The following is a 12,003-nucleotide window of genomic DNA, read 5'->3' on the forward strand; positions in this document are numbered from 1 at the left end:
TATTTAAAGAAATTGATGTATTTGTTCTTTCGCTAGATATGGTGTCTTTTTTCCATACATTACGAGAAAATAATTATTTTGTAAATTTCCTAACAAAATTTGGAGTCGACAAATACACGATGTTCTTAACATGATGGTAACTTTTGAAGCTTTTATTGGGTTGAGATGTTGCCTTTAGTCTTATGTTAATATTTTGATTTACTTATGACTTTTGCATTGTCTTACTATACTAAGCACGAACAGGTGAATCTTTTGTTTAATGGTACTGGGTGCCCCTAGGCTTGTACTACACTGTAATTTCAGTAATTTTAATACATATTTCATATGACTCAGAAAAAAAAATTTGCAGCGGCTCCGGTACATCTGCTGTATGCTCGTACCTTCAATTACCATGTTTATCATTTTCCACATAGTGTCACGAGTCAGAACTGTTTTGCTGCTGTAATTACCTCTGCAGAAGCCTGAGAAACCTCTGTAGTTTATCTTCTGATGTCTGAAGTCAGAATTGAACTCAAACGACTTAAGTTTTGATTAGCATACGGCACTGCATCACTGTGGACACGGAATAGCTGGAAATACACAAGACTCTGTTACTGCTAACAGCAATATATATATATATTGAAGGTTAAAATGATTCATTAGAGGAAGTAACCAATGGTTAACTCCAAACCAAAGTACAGAAAAGAACTGCAAGTTCAAGACCTATGCGCAGTCCCAAGTGGTGGCATAACCCTCAAAATTACATAATTGGGCAAAACTGAGTCCACTACCGTAGATTTCCCTGTATTCACACCCCCATTTCCAGGAACTCCATCAAAATAAACATAAAAGTAGGTTCAACCTATACAATAAGCTCACAATGCCCACCAACTTAAAGCTTCTCTTTAATCTCAACCCTTTCAACCAGAGCAAATCAGCATCAGGCAACCCCTTTTAACGACTCTCCCAACCTCGGAGACCAATGGAGCATCAGAATCATCTGTCAGTACACACTTTCTCCAAAAGAAAACAAACAAGCTGTCCGCCTACCAGTCAATAATGTGAACAGCAATCAGTAAAAAAAAATGTCATGCAAACAGGAACAATCCTGGGGACCAACTGCAAGCAAATGCCAACACCACAACATGCAGAGATTAATACCAGCCACACAGAGATGCACCCAAACCATCGCAATGAGGACCACCAAAAATCTCGCTCATCATTTACTCACCCCTGCCCCCACCTCACTTCTCCTACTTGAAGTGTCATCCCTGACGTTCAATAGGCCACCTCTCTACCCTGTAAAACAACGGCTGATTTCTAATCTTTAGGCGATTGTCTTTACATATGGTTTGTTTGAATGGTTGGTAATGGGCTGTACCTACATCAGTGGGCAGTGGCTAGTGAGTTGGCAATCTCATGTTGTCACTCTATGTCTCCAAGATTATTTCCGGACGCTGGGGAAATCTATATCTCATCAAGCACAGATCACACACTTGACTTACCATTGTTTTGTTGTTCATTCAATCAGCATTCATTACTGTCATTGGCTAATTAGTTTTCTCCACACCCACACAAACATTAACGACATCCGACTCTAACAGATAGAATTAGCAATATAAGACAGATACGTTAACTCTGCAGCTTCTTGGTTTGATACTGAACAATGAACATGGATCACTCATCACTCATCAGGGTGGACGCAGGAAGTGTAAAATAAGAGATGAGAAGAGATGGTTGATGTTGGAAATTCTATGAAACAAATCCAAGGGATAGGAATTGGCAAGCGGTCAACGATACGCAAATGAGACACGTGTAAAATAGCCAACCCTCTTTCAAGCGCTACAATATAGAGCGGGAAACCTGGAAGCCCATAACCTATTTAACAGACTTGGGTTTCCTCTCTCTCTCTCTCTCTCTCTCTCTCTCTCTCTCTCTAAACGGTCCTCCCTTTCCCTTTCCTACTACCATGCTTTGGTTTTACCATTCTTATTCTTTTTTTACTACTAATACTATTATTTCTGTTATACATTCTAAGCTTTTTTAATTTTGTTGGATCTTTTCATCTCATACTTTCTTCATAATCGAGCAGAGACAGAGTGCATCCAACTTGGCAATGGTGGCTGTCTTTGGTTCCCCATACAATCCAATAAATTTTCCAGCTTGCAAAAAAACAGGCTGCTATTGATACCATACATCTTGCTGATTTCTGTGATAAAATGAACATCAATTGAATCTTGGATCTAGAGCTTCACCGTTTCGGCAGTTGGTTCACGCTAAATATGGGTTGTCTATTACCTAATCTGGTGCTTTTTGTCATTGAAAACATGGATTAGCGTTTTGTTTTTGTTCCTTTTTTGTGGATTGTGGAGGAGGATCAATGGCTCCAGCGACAGATGTATCTCCACATTCAACAAGACTAGAAGGTGGAAGATTCCAGGGAAGTTTCAATTCAATGGAGGATGGAAATGAAGGGTCATTGGAGAATATGAACCAAATCAACGCTGCCAAACCTCCGAGAAACCTCTCTGCTATGCGCCATTGCACCAGCTCTGCTTGGTTACCTGAACGGGTTAGTCTTATCTACCTTTTCTTTCTTGTTTGAGGTGATGCAGAGAAAGCTTTAAAACATTCATGTAAAATAGTTGTCTCTTCTATTTGGTGTAGGAACCAGATGTGCCCGTGAAGTCACCACCATCAAGTGAGAATTCTGGCTTTTTACCTGTAGTTCGTTCAGGAAGCTGTTCCGAGAAAGGACCAAAACAGTATATGGAGGATGAGTTTATATGTGTTGATAATCTCTTTCAATATCTTGGTTCAGCTGCAAACTTCCCTTCCCCAGGAGCATTTTATGGGGTGTGTAACTTTTGTTAGGTTAGAATACTTCAATTCATTAAGTGACTGTTTTTGTAATTTCCTCTTGTGTGGAACATTTTCATGAGTAGCATTCCTGGTGTACAATAGATGCAATCTATTCATGCTGCAATTGTGATTGCCAAATGAATTATGCCGATGTATTAGTCACCTTAGTCTGACTGTTTCATAAACCATTTGCATATATCAGGTTTCATCCAGCTGTAGATCATTTTTTTTAACCTATAAACAATGGTTCATTGCTGCAATGCACTCAAGTTGGATTTTTTCTACAGGTATTTGATGGACATGGTGGTCTTGATGCAGCATCCTTTACCAGAAAGAACATTCTCAAGTTTATTGTTGAAGACTCCAATTTTGCAACTGGCACGAAGAAGGCAGTTAAGAGTGCATTTATGAAGGCTGATCATGCATTTGCAGATGCTAAATCTCTCGATAGCTCCTCTGGCACCACTGCTTTGACTGCTCTCATATTGGGAAAGTAAGAAGCTAATGCTAAAATCTACCTCTTATTTTAAACTAGATCTTCATGCATTCTGCTGTTCGACACTGATATGACACAGTATGGTTTCCTTTTGTCTATTATTATTATCGTGAAATGATTTAACTGTGCTTGTTTCCGCCAGGACCATGCTCATTGCTAACGTTGGGGATTCTCGAGCAGTGTTAGGTAAACGAGGAAGAGCAATTGAGCTGTCTAAAGACCACAAACCCAATTGCACCTCTGAAAGATTAAGAATTGAGAAACTAGGTGGTGTCATATATGATGGCTATCTCAATGGCCAGCTTTCTGTAGCACGTGCCCTTGGAGACTGGCATATTAAGGGCTCTAAAGGCTCAAAAAGCCCCTTAAGCTGCGAGCCGGAGTTGGAAGAGATTTTCCTGACTGAAGAAGATGAGTTCTTGATAATGGGCTGCGATGGCCTTTGGGATGTGATGAGTAGCCAATGTGCTGTTACAATGGTGCGGAAGGAGCTGATGCAGCATAATGATCCTGAAAGGAGCTCAAGAGCACTTGTCAAGGAGGCACTACAACGCAACACCTGTGATAATCTAACTGTGGTCGTGGTCTGTTTCTCTCCAGAGCCACCTCCACGGATTGAAATTCCTAGATCGTATAAGAGAAGGAGTATATCAGCGGAAGGGCTGGATCTCCTTAAGGGTGTTTTGAACAACATATGAGCAGGAATTATCCACAGCTTGTACAAAAATGGAGTTTATACCCACCCACCCCCCCCCCCCCCCCCCCCCCAAAAAAAAAAAGAAAAAAAGAAAGGAGATTATCCCATTGGTGGGGCGATTTTTCCGAACAACTGATCCCTCAGCTGCAGAGTTGATGATTTCTTTCTTCCACCAAGAATCCTGGATATCTGATGCACTTCATATTTTGGATTTTCAGTCAGTAATTTTTGTGCTGTAGTCCTAAACTGCTAATAAGTTGCCTGAGTTTTGGTCGTGTCAACCTCTGCAAGTTTGATATTGGTTTCAGGATTTCAGTGGCAAAGCTCAAAGAATCAGCAAGTTTGAGGGACTACAGGAATATTGTGTTTTTCTTCGCAAAACTTTACTACTATTAGACACGTAAAGAGCCTGTAGTGAAATTTTACAGGGTGCTGAGAGAGAGAGAGAGAGAGGATAAATCTATCTAAACACTTCATACTCTATCAAACAATCTGCTATTCTTGAACCAACCAAAACACAGTGAAAGTAGGATTCAATTTCACGCTTGTTGTATTAGAACGGTGACTAATACTACAACTACTGTTTAAAGCCCTGTTTCTCCATATCAAAATTTTGTTGTCTTTTGACCCACAAGTTCAGCTATCTTGAAAGCTAATTCTGTCTGGCATGGCATCCAACATGGGCCATATCGGGCAGCAAACCCAATTCATTGAGCCCAAGCTGCTGTTAAGTAGCAAGCACAAGCAACAAGACCCTGCTCATTATTTCTCACGCACGCCAAAAACCCACAGAAACAAACGGAGGCATGTCAACCCTGAAGGAGATCCTAACCCGGCGGCCAGTGGCAGCCACCATCAGGCTGACGGTGCCAGCGGGAGGAGCACGACCCGCGCCACCAGTGGGTCCTGCCCTGGGGCAGTACCGGCTGAATCTGATGGCCTTCTGCAAGGACTTCAACGCCCGAACCCAAAAGTACAAGCCCGACACTCCTATGGCCGTCACCATAACCGCCTTCAAAGACAACACCTTCGAGTTCATCGTGAAGTCTCCCTCCGTGACATGGTACCTGAAGAAGGCAGCGGGCATCGAGTCCGGTAGCAGCCGCCCAGGTCACGTGATCGCCACTACGTTGTCCGTCAGACATATTTACGAGATTGCCAAGATTAAGCAATCGGATCCTTATTGTCAATACATGTCCCTTGAGAGTATTTGTAAGTCCATTATTGGGACGGCTAATACAATGGGGATTAAGGTGGTCAATGAGTTGGATTAGTTTGTTCATTTCACGAACATGTAATGGTCTTCTTCAAACTCTTGTTACTGCATTTGTTCTCCACCGTGTTCGAAACATTGTCTGTGTGGGAAGTTGTTTCATTGTCTTTGAGACCTTTGACATGTATTTGTTGGATGATTTCTGGAACTTTCAAAGATTATTTCAATTCAATGCTTCACTTCTCTTTGCAGCTGTTTCAATTACTAACAATTCAATACGAGTTGATCAAGCACTGTTCAAATCTAATAATACTACTGTCATTTCATTTTGAATGAATGTCCGCATTTTCAGCCAAGGCAACTGAAATGGAAGCTTAAGCCAGGAACACGATGACTTTGGATCTTGAGATAATACGGAATTGCACTATAAGATGAAAGAGAAAGGCTTCTCTTGTTGCCTGGCTTGGCATCCTCCTAGGAAGTAGAAAATTTTGTACAGCCTCTACTCCCCTAGCTATTTAACTTTACCCTTCCCTTTTATGATAAGTTAAAACCAATCCTTAACATGCATCGATTGTACTAATGTTTTGTTTTTGTCCCAGTGAAAGAAATTGTCCTTCGCATCTCAAAGTCTATTATCTAAAGGCTTAAATCTATAAGGAAAATAAAACGATTATTTCTAACTGGAACATTCATTTGCTTAAAGAGAAGACCTTTTCTCGCACGCCAACTCGGAGCTAAAGTGAGTCCCATGCCGAAGCTCCCACACCTTCGGGGTTGGAGGCTTTCAGCTTTGTCAACGACAGAAACCCATCGTTATCTAAAATCATCTTCGTCTTCCCTGGGCGTCCCAAGTCATGAGCATATTGCCCATCTGATACTAGACCAGAAATCAGCAGAGGCAGCTCTGCAAACCTTCCATTGGGCTTCAAAGCTCCCAAATTTCACTCATTCTCAATCCACCTACCGTGCTTTGATCCACAAGCTCTGTGCTTTTCGCTGTTTCAACACTGTCAACGAACTGCTCGACGAAATGCCCACCTCATTAGGCGTGCCCCCAGATGAAGATATTCTTGTCGCCCTTGTTCGAGGCCTGGGACGAGCCCGGATGGTCCGGGATGTCATCAAGGTTCTTGATTTGGCTTCTAAATTTCACAACACCCCTTCTTTGAAGATTTTCAATTCAATACTGGACGTTCTTGTTAAGGAAGATATCGATTTGGCTAGGAACTTTTATAGGAAGAAGATGATGTCAACTGGTGTTCAAGGTGATGATTACACTTTTGGGATATTGATGAAAGGTCTTTGCTTGACTAATAGAATTGCCGATGCATTTAAGCTTTTGCAACTCATCAAGTCCAGCCCTGTAAAGCCAAACACTGTGATGTATAACACTTTGATTCATGCTCTATGTAGAAATGGCAAAGTTGGGAGAGCAAGAAGCTTGATGAATGAGATGCAGGACCCCAATGATGTTACCTTTAATGTCTTGATATCTGCTTATTGTAAAGAAGAAAATTTAGTTCAAGCCCTTGTGTTGGTGGAGAGGAGCTTCACCATGGGATTTGTACCGGATGTCATCACCCTGACTAAAGTGCTGAAGATTCTCTGCAATGCGGGTCGTGTAGCGGAAGCCCTTGAGATTTTAGAGAGAGTTGAGAGCAAGGGAGGTGTAGTTGATGTGCTAGCTCATAATACTTTGATAAATGGTTATTGTAGAATAGCAAAGGTGAAACTCGGGCAGCGCCTTTTAAAGGAGATGGAGCGTAAGGGCTGCCTCCCAAATGCTGACTCATATAACATACTGATCTCTGGTTTCTGTGAGTCTGGCATGCTGGATTCAGCTCTGGATATGTTCAATGAAATGAAGACAGTTGGGATCAGTTGGAACTTTGTTACATATGATGCATTGATTAAAGGACTCTGTTCAGGAGGGAGGATGGAAGATGGCTTTAAGATTTTAGAGCTGATGGAGGAGAGTAAGGGGGGTTCAAGGGGGCATATTAGACCTTATAATAGTGTGTTGTATGGTTTGTACAAGGAGAATCGTTTGGAGGAAGCATTGGAGTTCCTTTCCAAAATGCAAAATTTATTTCCTAAAGCTGTGGATAGGAGCTTGACGATATTGGGGTTTTGCGAGGAGGGCAGCATTGAGGATGCAAAGAGAGTTTACGATCAGATGGCTGGGGAAGGAGGGATTCCAAGTGTACTTGTTTACGATTGCTTAATTTGTGGATTTTGCCTAAAAGGGTGTGTGCGAAACGCAGTCGAACTGATGAATGAAATGGTTGGCTGTGATTATTTTCCAGTAGCATCAACATTCAATGCTGTAATTAGTGGGTTTTGCACTCAAGGTAAATTTGGTAGTGCTTTAAAGCTAATGGAGGACATGGTTGGAAGAGGTTGCATTCCTGATCGAGGAAGTTACAGTCCATTGATCAATGCTCTTTGTATGAAGGGGGATATTCAAAAGGCTGTAATGCTTTTGCTACAAATGTTGCAAAAGAGTATAATACCTGATGATTTGACCTGGAATTCAGTACTTGTGTTCCTTAGTCAAGAAAGAGAATGGTTGAAGAGCAAGAAGGCGTTGCATGTAAATAACCTATTACAGAGGATTATTGAGACCTGAAACATTGGCGTGAATGACTCATCTCATTCAGAATGATCTTTGGGATACATCACCACTTGCTCTTATCGAAGAGATTCTTGAAGCGAGGAGCCAAAATGTTCATGCTTATGGATGGTAGAACTAGAATCAGAATGGCTGGAAAAGAAAAAAGGAAAATAAGAAAAGGATGTAACGTCAGGATTCTTTTTTCAATAAAAGTCATAGTTCTAGCATTCCCGGAGAAGTTTTCGAGTCGATTGTCATTTAAATTCGAAAACAATTGCAACTTAATTATGTACAACTATATATATTCTAGCTGTAGCACAAAATTTCAAAAATTCAGAATTCAGACGGATTGAAAGGGTGTTATGCTGAGCCTATGAATTTGAACTCTATAATTGTGTATTCTCCCATGTGGGTTCTCGATCATTGATCATCCATTCATGGCGTGGTCCATGCAAGTAAATTGCCTGACACAGTCACGGGCCACAAAAAAACGGGGGAAAAAGAGCCAACTGAGAAGTAGGAAGCAAAATATTTTAAAGATTTATTGTGAAACTTGTCAGGAGAAAGCTCCAGAAAAAGAGCAAAAAAAAATCATGGGATTGGGTAGTAGTTATGCAGACGCGCAGAATCGATGATGTATGGTGTGGCAATGAGTTATGATTGATATGCAAAGACAGAAGTCTGTCTCACTCAAGTGGCCCTTGAAGAGGACAGGGCATCTTCCGAACAAAATACAAAGTAAGATTATGGGCAAACGGACAATTGCATTTTTTGACCAACAGCTCCGTGTTCAACTTGTCACTAAACACCTTCAACAGTTCAACTTCAAGATTCAAGAGAGGTGGCTTAGCTTATCCGCGGTCCTGTCATGTCTTGGATTACAGCGAACACCACAACCTCCCACGTGCATTTTAATTGGCTTTGTAATTTACTTTAAAAAGCTGGCAATCGAAAACGACAAAAGAAGACTGAAAAAAAATCTTAACCTCCCCTCCCCACCCCACCGAAGATGATCTTGCCTTTTAGGTACGTCCTTTTGCTTTTCAAAGTTAATAAAACAGGTGAATTACTCTCTCTCCCCATTCAAATTGTTAGTTGTTTGGTGAAGATTGAAGAACGATGGCACTGGTTCCCAATTAGAGCTCCCAAAATCCAGCACCTTGCAGTATAGAGAATTACAATCTTAATCGATCCATTAGGACCGACAGCCGGCAGTCTCTATCTAAGCTGGAAGTAAACAAACACCCCCATTTCCTCATAGAAATCAAATCTCTCTTCTGTGTGAGAAAACAAAAAGCGCCTCTGCAACAACTCTCCATATCCAATCTTGTACTGCAATTTTGCCTCAAAATCTAACCATTACCATTCTCGATTGGACATCAGGGTTTAATCCAGATATGCGGTTCGATAAGGAAGCAAGCTCATCTTCGCATGTGCTACAAGTACCACCCCTACCAAGAGAAGACACCCCGTTGTTGGGCCATCCACGCCAGCTCTCCTCCCAGTCAAAGACCTTTGCCAATATCTTCATAGCTATAGTTGGAACAGGCGTCCTTGGCCTTCCTTATACCTTCAAGAAAACAGGCTGGCTCATGGGATCCCTCATGCTCTTCTCCGTCGCCATCCTGACCTATTACTGCATGATGCTTTTGGTTTTTACCCGCCGCAAGCTGGAGTCCCGCCATGGCTTCTCGAAGATCAACTCCTTTGGTGATCTTGGCTTCGAGGTTTGTGGCCCCATCGGTCGCTTTGCGGTTGATGTCATGATTGTGCTTGCCCAAGCTGGCTTCTGCGTTAGTTACCTCATTTTTATTGCCAACACTTTAGCCTATGTTTGTATTGCTGATAATCATACCAAAATTCTTGGCCTCAGTCCAAAGATTCTATTTCTGTGGGCTTGTTTTCCATTCCAGTTAGGGTTGAATTCAATTGCAACGTTGACCCATTTGGCTCCTTTGAGTATCTTTGCTGATGTGGTAGATCTTGGAGCGGTCGGAGTGGTAATGGTTGAGGATGTGTTGTTTTTCTTGAAGAATAGGCCGGCATTGAAGGCTTTTGGTGGATTCTCTGTTTTCTTTTATGGCCTTGGTGTGGCTGTTTTTTCTTTTGAAGGAGTAGGAATGATATTGCCACTGGAATTAGAGGCAAAATACAAAGAAAAATTTGGGAAAGTGTTGGCCTTTTGCATGGCATTCATCTCTTCGCTGTATGGAGCATTTGGAATTTTGGGATACTTGGCTTTTGGTGAAGAAACCAAAGATATAATCACTACCAACCTGGGACCCGGGGTAGTAAGCACTGTGGTGCAACTGGGTCTGTGTATCAACCTGTTTTTTACGTTCCCATTGATGATGAACCCGGTTTACGAGGTGGTGGAGAGGCGAATCTGTGATTCCAGGTACTGCTTGTGGCTGAGGTGGGTAGTGGTTCTTGGAGTGAGCTTGGTGGCTCTGACAGTCCCGAATTTTGCAGATTTCTTGTCACTTGTGGGCAGTAGCGTGTGCTGTGCTCTGGGATTTGTGTTGCCTGCTTCCTTTCACTTGATGGTATTCAAGAACGAGTTAGCGTGGAATGGATTGATTTTGGATGCGGTTATTGTGGTTTTAGGTCTGATAATGGGAATCTCTGGAACCTGGTCTTCTCTGATGGAGATTTTTGCCTCCAAGGCCTGATTTTGTGTTGGCCTTACCAACAAACAACCTCTATCAGTAGGATATCTCAGTTAAATATGAGATAAACGTTCACCATGTATAATATATTACAGCTGAATTCTTGGATTTGATTGTGCACTCTATTTAGCACTGCATCTAAGTTGTAATGACAAAATCATCACGTTCAGGTTGCCAGGGTTGTTCAATCGCTGAGCTGTTGATTTATTGTTTTCATAAAATCATCTCGTTCAGCTGTTGGACTAAATGCTTAATTAATGAGCATGCATTCATAGATATGCAGGCAGATAGCAGGAACAGAAAGCCAAATAAGGCTCATGTTGGGTAGGAGCAAAACTTGCAGGAAATCTCCCTGAGGGTTACAGAAATATCTGCAAATTGATAATAAGATTAAGCGGAAGCCACGTGGTACTTCTCTGCGGTTGGCACAAAATTCTTTATGACCCTATGGTTATGGCTATGGCTATGGTCCACACAGGAAAACTGACGTCATACCCATGCGCTGCCGTTGCTTGGATAAACGCTACATTCTTAAAGCTTTGCGATATCAGAACTAAAGGAAAAGAAGAAGAAACAAGCAACCTGCTGAGGTAGACCTCGGCATTTGGTAGACAAATCTGTTTCAGGTCAACTATCTACCAACCACTGACGTTTTTGATAGCATAAACCAAGGTTAAGTAACCCTTTATCTGTTTTGGACAAATCAGATTTGTATTCATCGAAAGAAGTAGGCAAGCCTACTACAATGTAAACAGGCGGCTCTTATCGGTTTTGTATTTCCTGCTTTTGTTTCATTTGATGGTGTACAAAGAGGAGTGAGAGCAAGGGTAGAATGAACTGATTCTGGTTGGGAGTCCCCGGAATCTGGCTTTTCTTGACACAAATTTTTGCATCCAAAGCCTGATCTTCAGTGTGCAGTTGTTCGTCAACTGTGGTAGAAGAAACAGCACTTCCACTTCTTTCACAGCCATTTTAATTTAGTATAACATTTCAGATTGTTCTGATTGACTTGTTACATATCCCCATACCACGACCGGTTTGGAGCAGGATGACGTCAATAAAACCGCGGCCTCCTATTCCTATGCATGGAACCTTACTTGGATTAAATAGCACCTCCACTAGCCCCTTCCTCCGCCTATGCTTGAAACTTACAATTGCCATGTCCCAACATAAGAATACAAAGGGATGTAATCAGGTTGACTTTATACAAATATCCGCAAGTACCCAATCCAATAACATAAGATTCGAGTATTCTATAGTCAGATATGAGGCAGATTTAGATAAAACTTTAAATATTGGTCTCAAGTTTGGATAGGTTTACAGTATCACTCTTAAAATACATCCGTTACTCAAACCTGATCATACATATATAAGAACAAGTGAAAATTTGATAAATCCCAGTGGCCAGCCACTCGCACAAAATCATCCACTGCATGAGAAACATTCAGCATTTATAAAAATAAAAAACAA

General features: G+C 41.5%; 4 protein-coding genes across 4 annotated transcripts; all 4 read left to right on the forward strand.

The window, feature by feature from the left end:
- Positions 1–1,893: 1,893 nt before the first annotated feature.
- LOC18610634 (putative protein phosphatase 2C 47) lies at positions 1,894–4,083 on the forward strand. The gene is made up of 5 exons (XM_018114112.2): positions 1,894–1,922; positions 2,072–2,551; positions 2,647–2,835; positions 3,129–3,334; positions 3,480–4,083. The coding sequence occupies exons 2-5, from the start codon at positions 2,360–2,362 to the stop codon at positions 4,033–4,035; spliced, it is 1,143 nt and encodes a 380-aa protein (XP_017969601.1). The 5' UTR covers positions 1,894–1,922; positions 2,072–2,359; the 3' UTR covers positions 4,036–4,083.
- A 42-nt stretch (positions 4,084–4,125) lies between these two features.
- MRPL11 (mitochondrial ribosomal protein L11) lies at positions 4,126–5,508 on the forward strand. The gene has a single exon (XM_007046418.3). The coding sequence runs from the start codon at positions 4,841–4,843 to the stop codon at positions 5,306–5,308; it is 468 nt and encodes a 155-aa protein (XP_007046480.1). The 5' UTR covers positions 4,126–4,840; the 3' UTR covers positions 5,309–5,508.
- A 321-nt stretch (positions 5,509–5,829) lies between these two features.
- Positions 5,830–8,102, forward strand: LOC18610636 (Pentatricopeptide repeat (PPR) superfamily protein). Its single transcript, XM_018114114.2, has one exon. The coding sequence runs from the start codon at positions 5,999–6,001 to the stop codon at positions 7,877–7,879; it is 1,881 nt and encodes a 626-aa protein (XP_017969603.2). The 5' UTR covers positions 5,830–5,998; the 3' UTR covers positions 7,880–8,102.
- A 772-nt stretch (positions 8,103–8,874) lies between these two features.
- Positions 8,875–10,780, forward strand: LOC18610637 (Transmembrane amino acid transporter family protein). Its single transcript, XM_007046420.3, has one exon. The coding sequence runs from the start codon at positions 9,262–9,264 to the stop codon at positions 10,534–10,536; it is 1,275 nt and encodes a 424-aa protein (XP_007046482.3). The 5' UTR covers positions 8,875–9,261; the 3' UTR covers positions 10,537–10,780.
- The last annotated feature ends 1,223 nt before the right edge of the window (positions 10,781–12,003 follow it).

This window comes from Theobroma cacao, chromosome 1 (assembly GCF_053813885.1).
Source record: "Theobroma cacao isolate CCN51 chromosome 1, ASM5381388v1, whole genome shotgun sequence".
NCBI lineage: Eukaryota > Viridiplantae > Streptophyta > Magnoliopsida > Malvales > Malvaceae > Theobroma > Theobroma cacao.

Bases quoted from the DNA above. Each gene is read 5' to 3' on its own strand.
- LOC18610634 (XM_018114112.2), top strand. From the start codon at position 2,360: ATGGCTCCAGCGACAGATGTATCTCCACATTCAACAAGACTAGAAGGT. The intron at 2,836-3,128 runs GTGTGTAACTTT...TTTTTTCTACAG, and splicing joins CCCCAGGAGCATTTTATGGG to GTATTTGATGGACATGGTGG. The intron at 3,335-3,479 runs GTAAGAAGCTAA...TGTTTCCGCCAG, and splicing joins ACTGCTCTCATATTGGGAAA to GACCATGCTCATTGCTAACG.
- LOC18610636 (XM_018114114.2), top strand. From the start codon at position 5,999: ATGCCGAAGCTCCCACACCTTCGGGGTTGGAGGCTTTCAGCTTTGTCA.
- LOC18610637 (XM_007046420.3), top strand. From the start codon at position 9,262: ATGCGGTTCGATAAGGAAGCAAGCTCATCTTCGCATGTGCTACAAGTA.
- MRPL11 (XM_007046418.3), top strand. From the start codon at position 4,841: ATGTCAACCCTGAAGGAGATCCTAACCCGGCGGCCAGTGGCAGCCACC.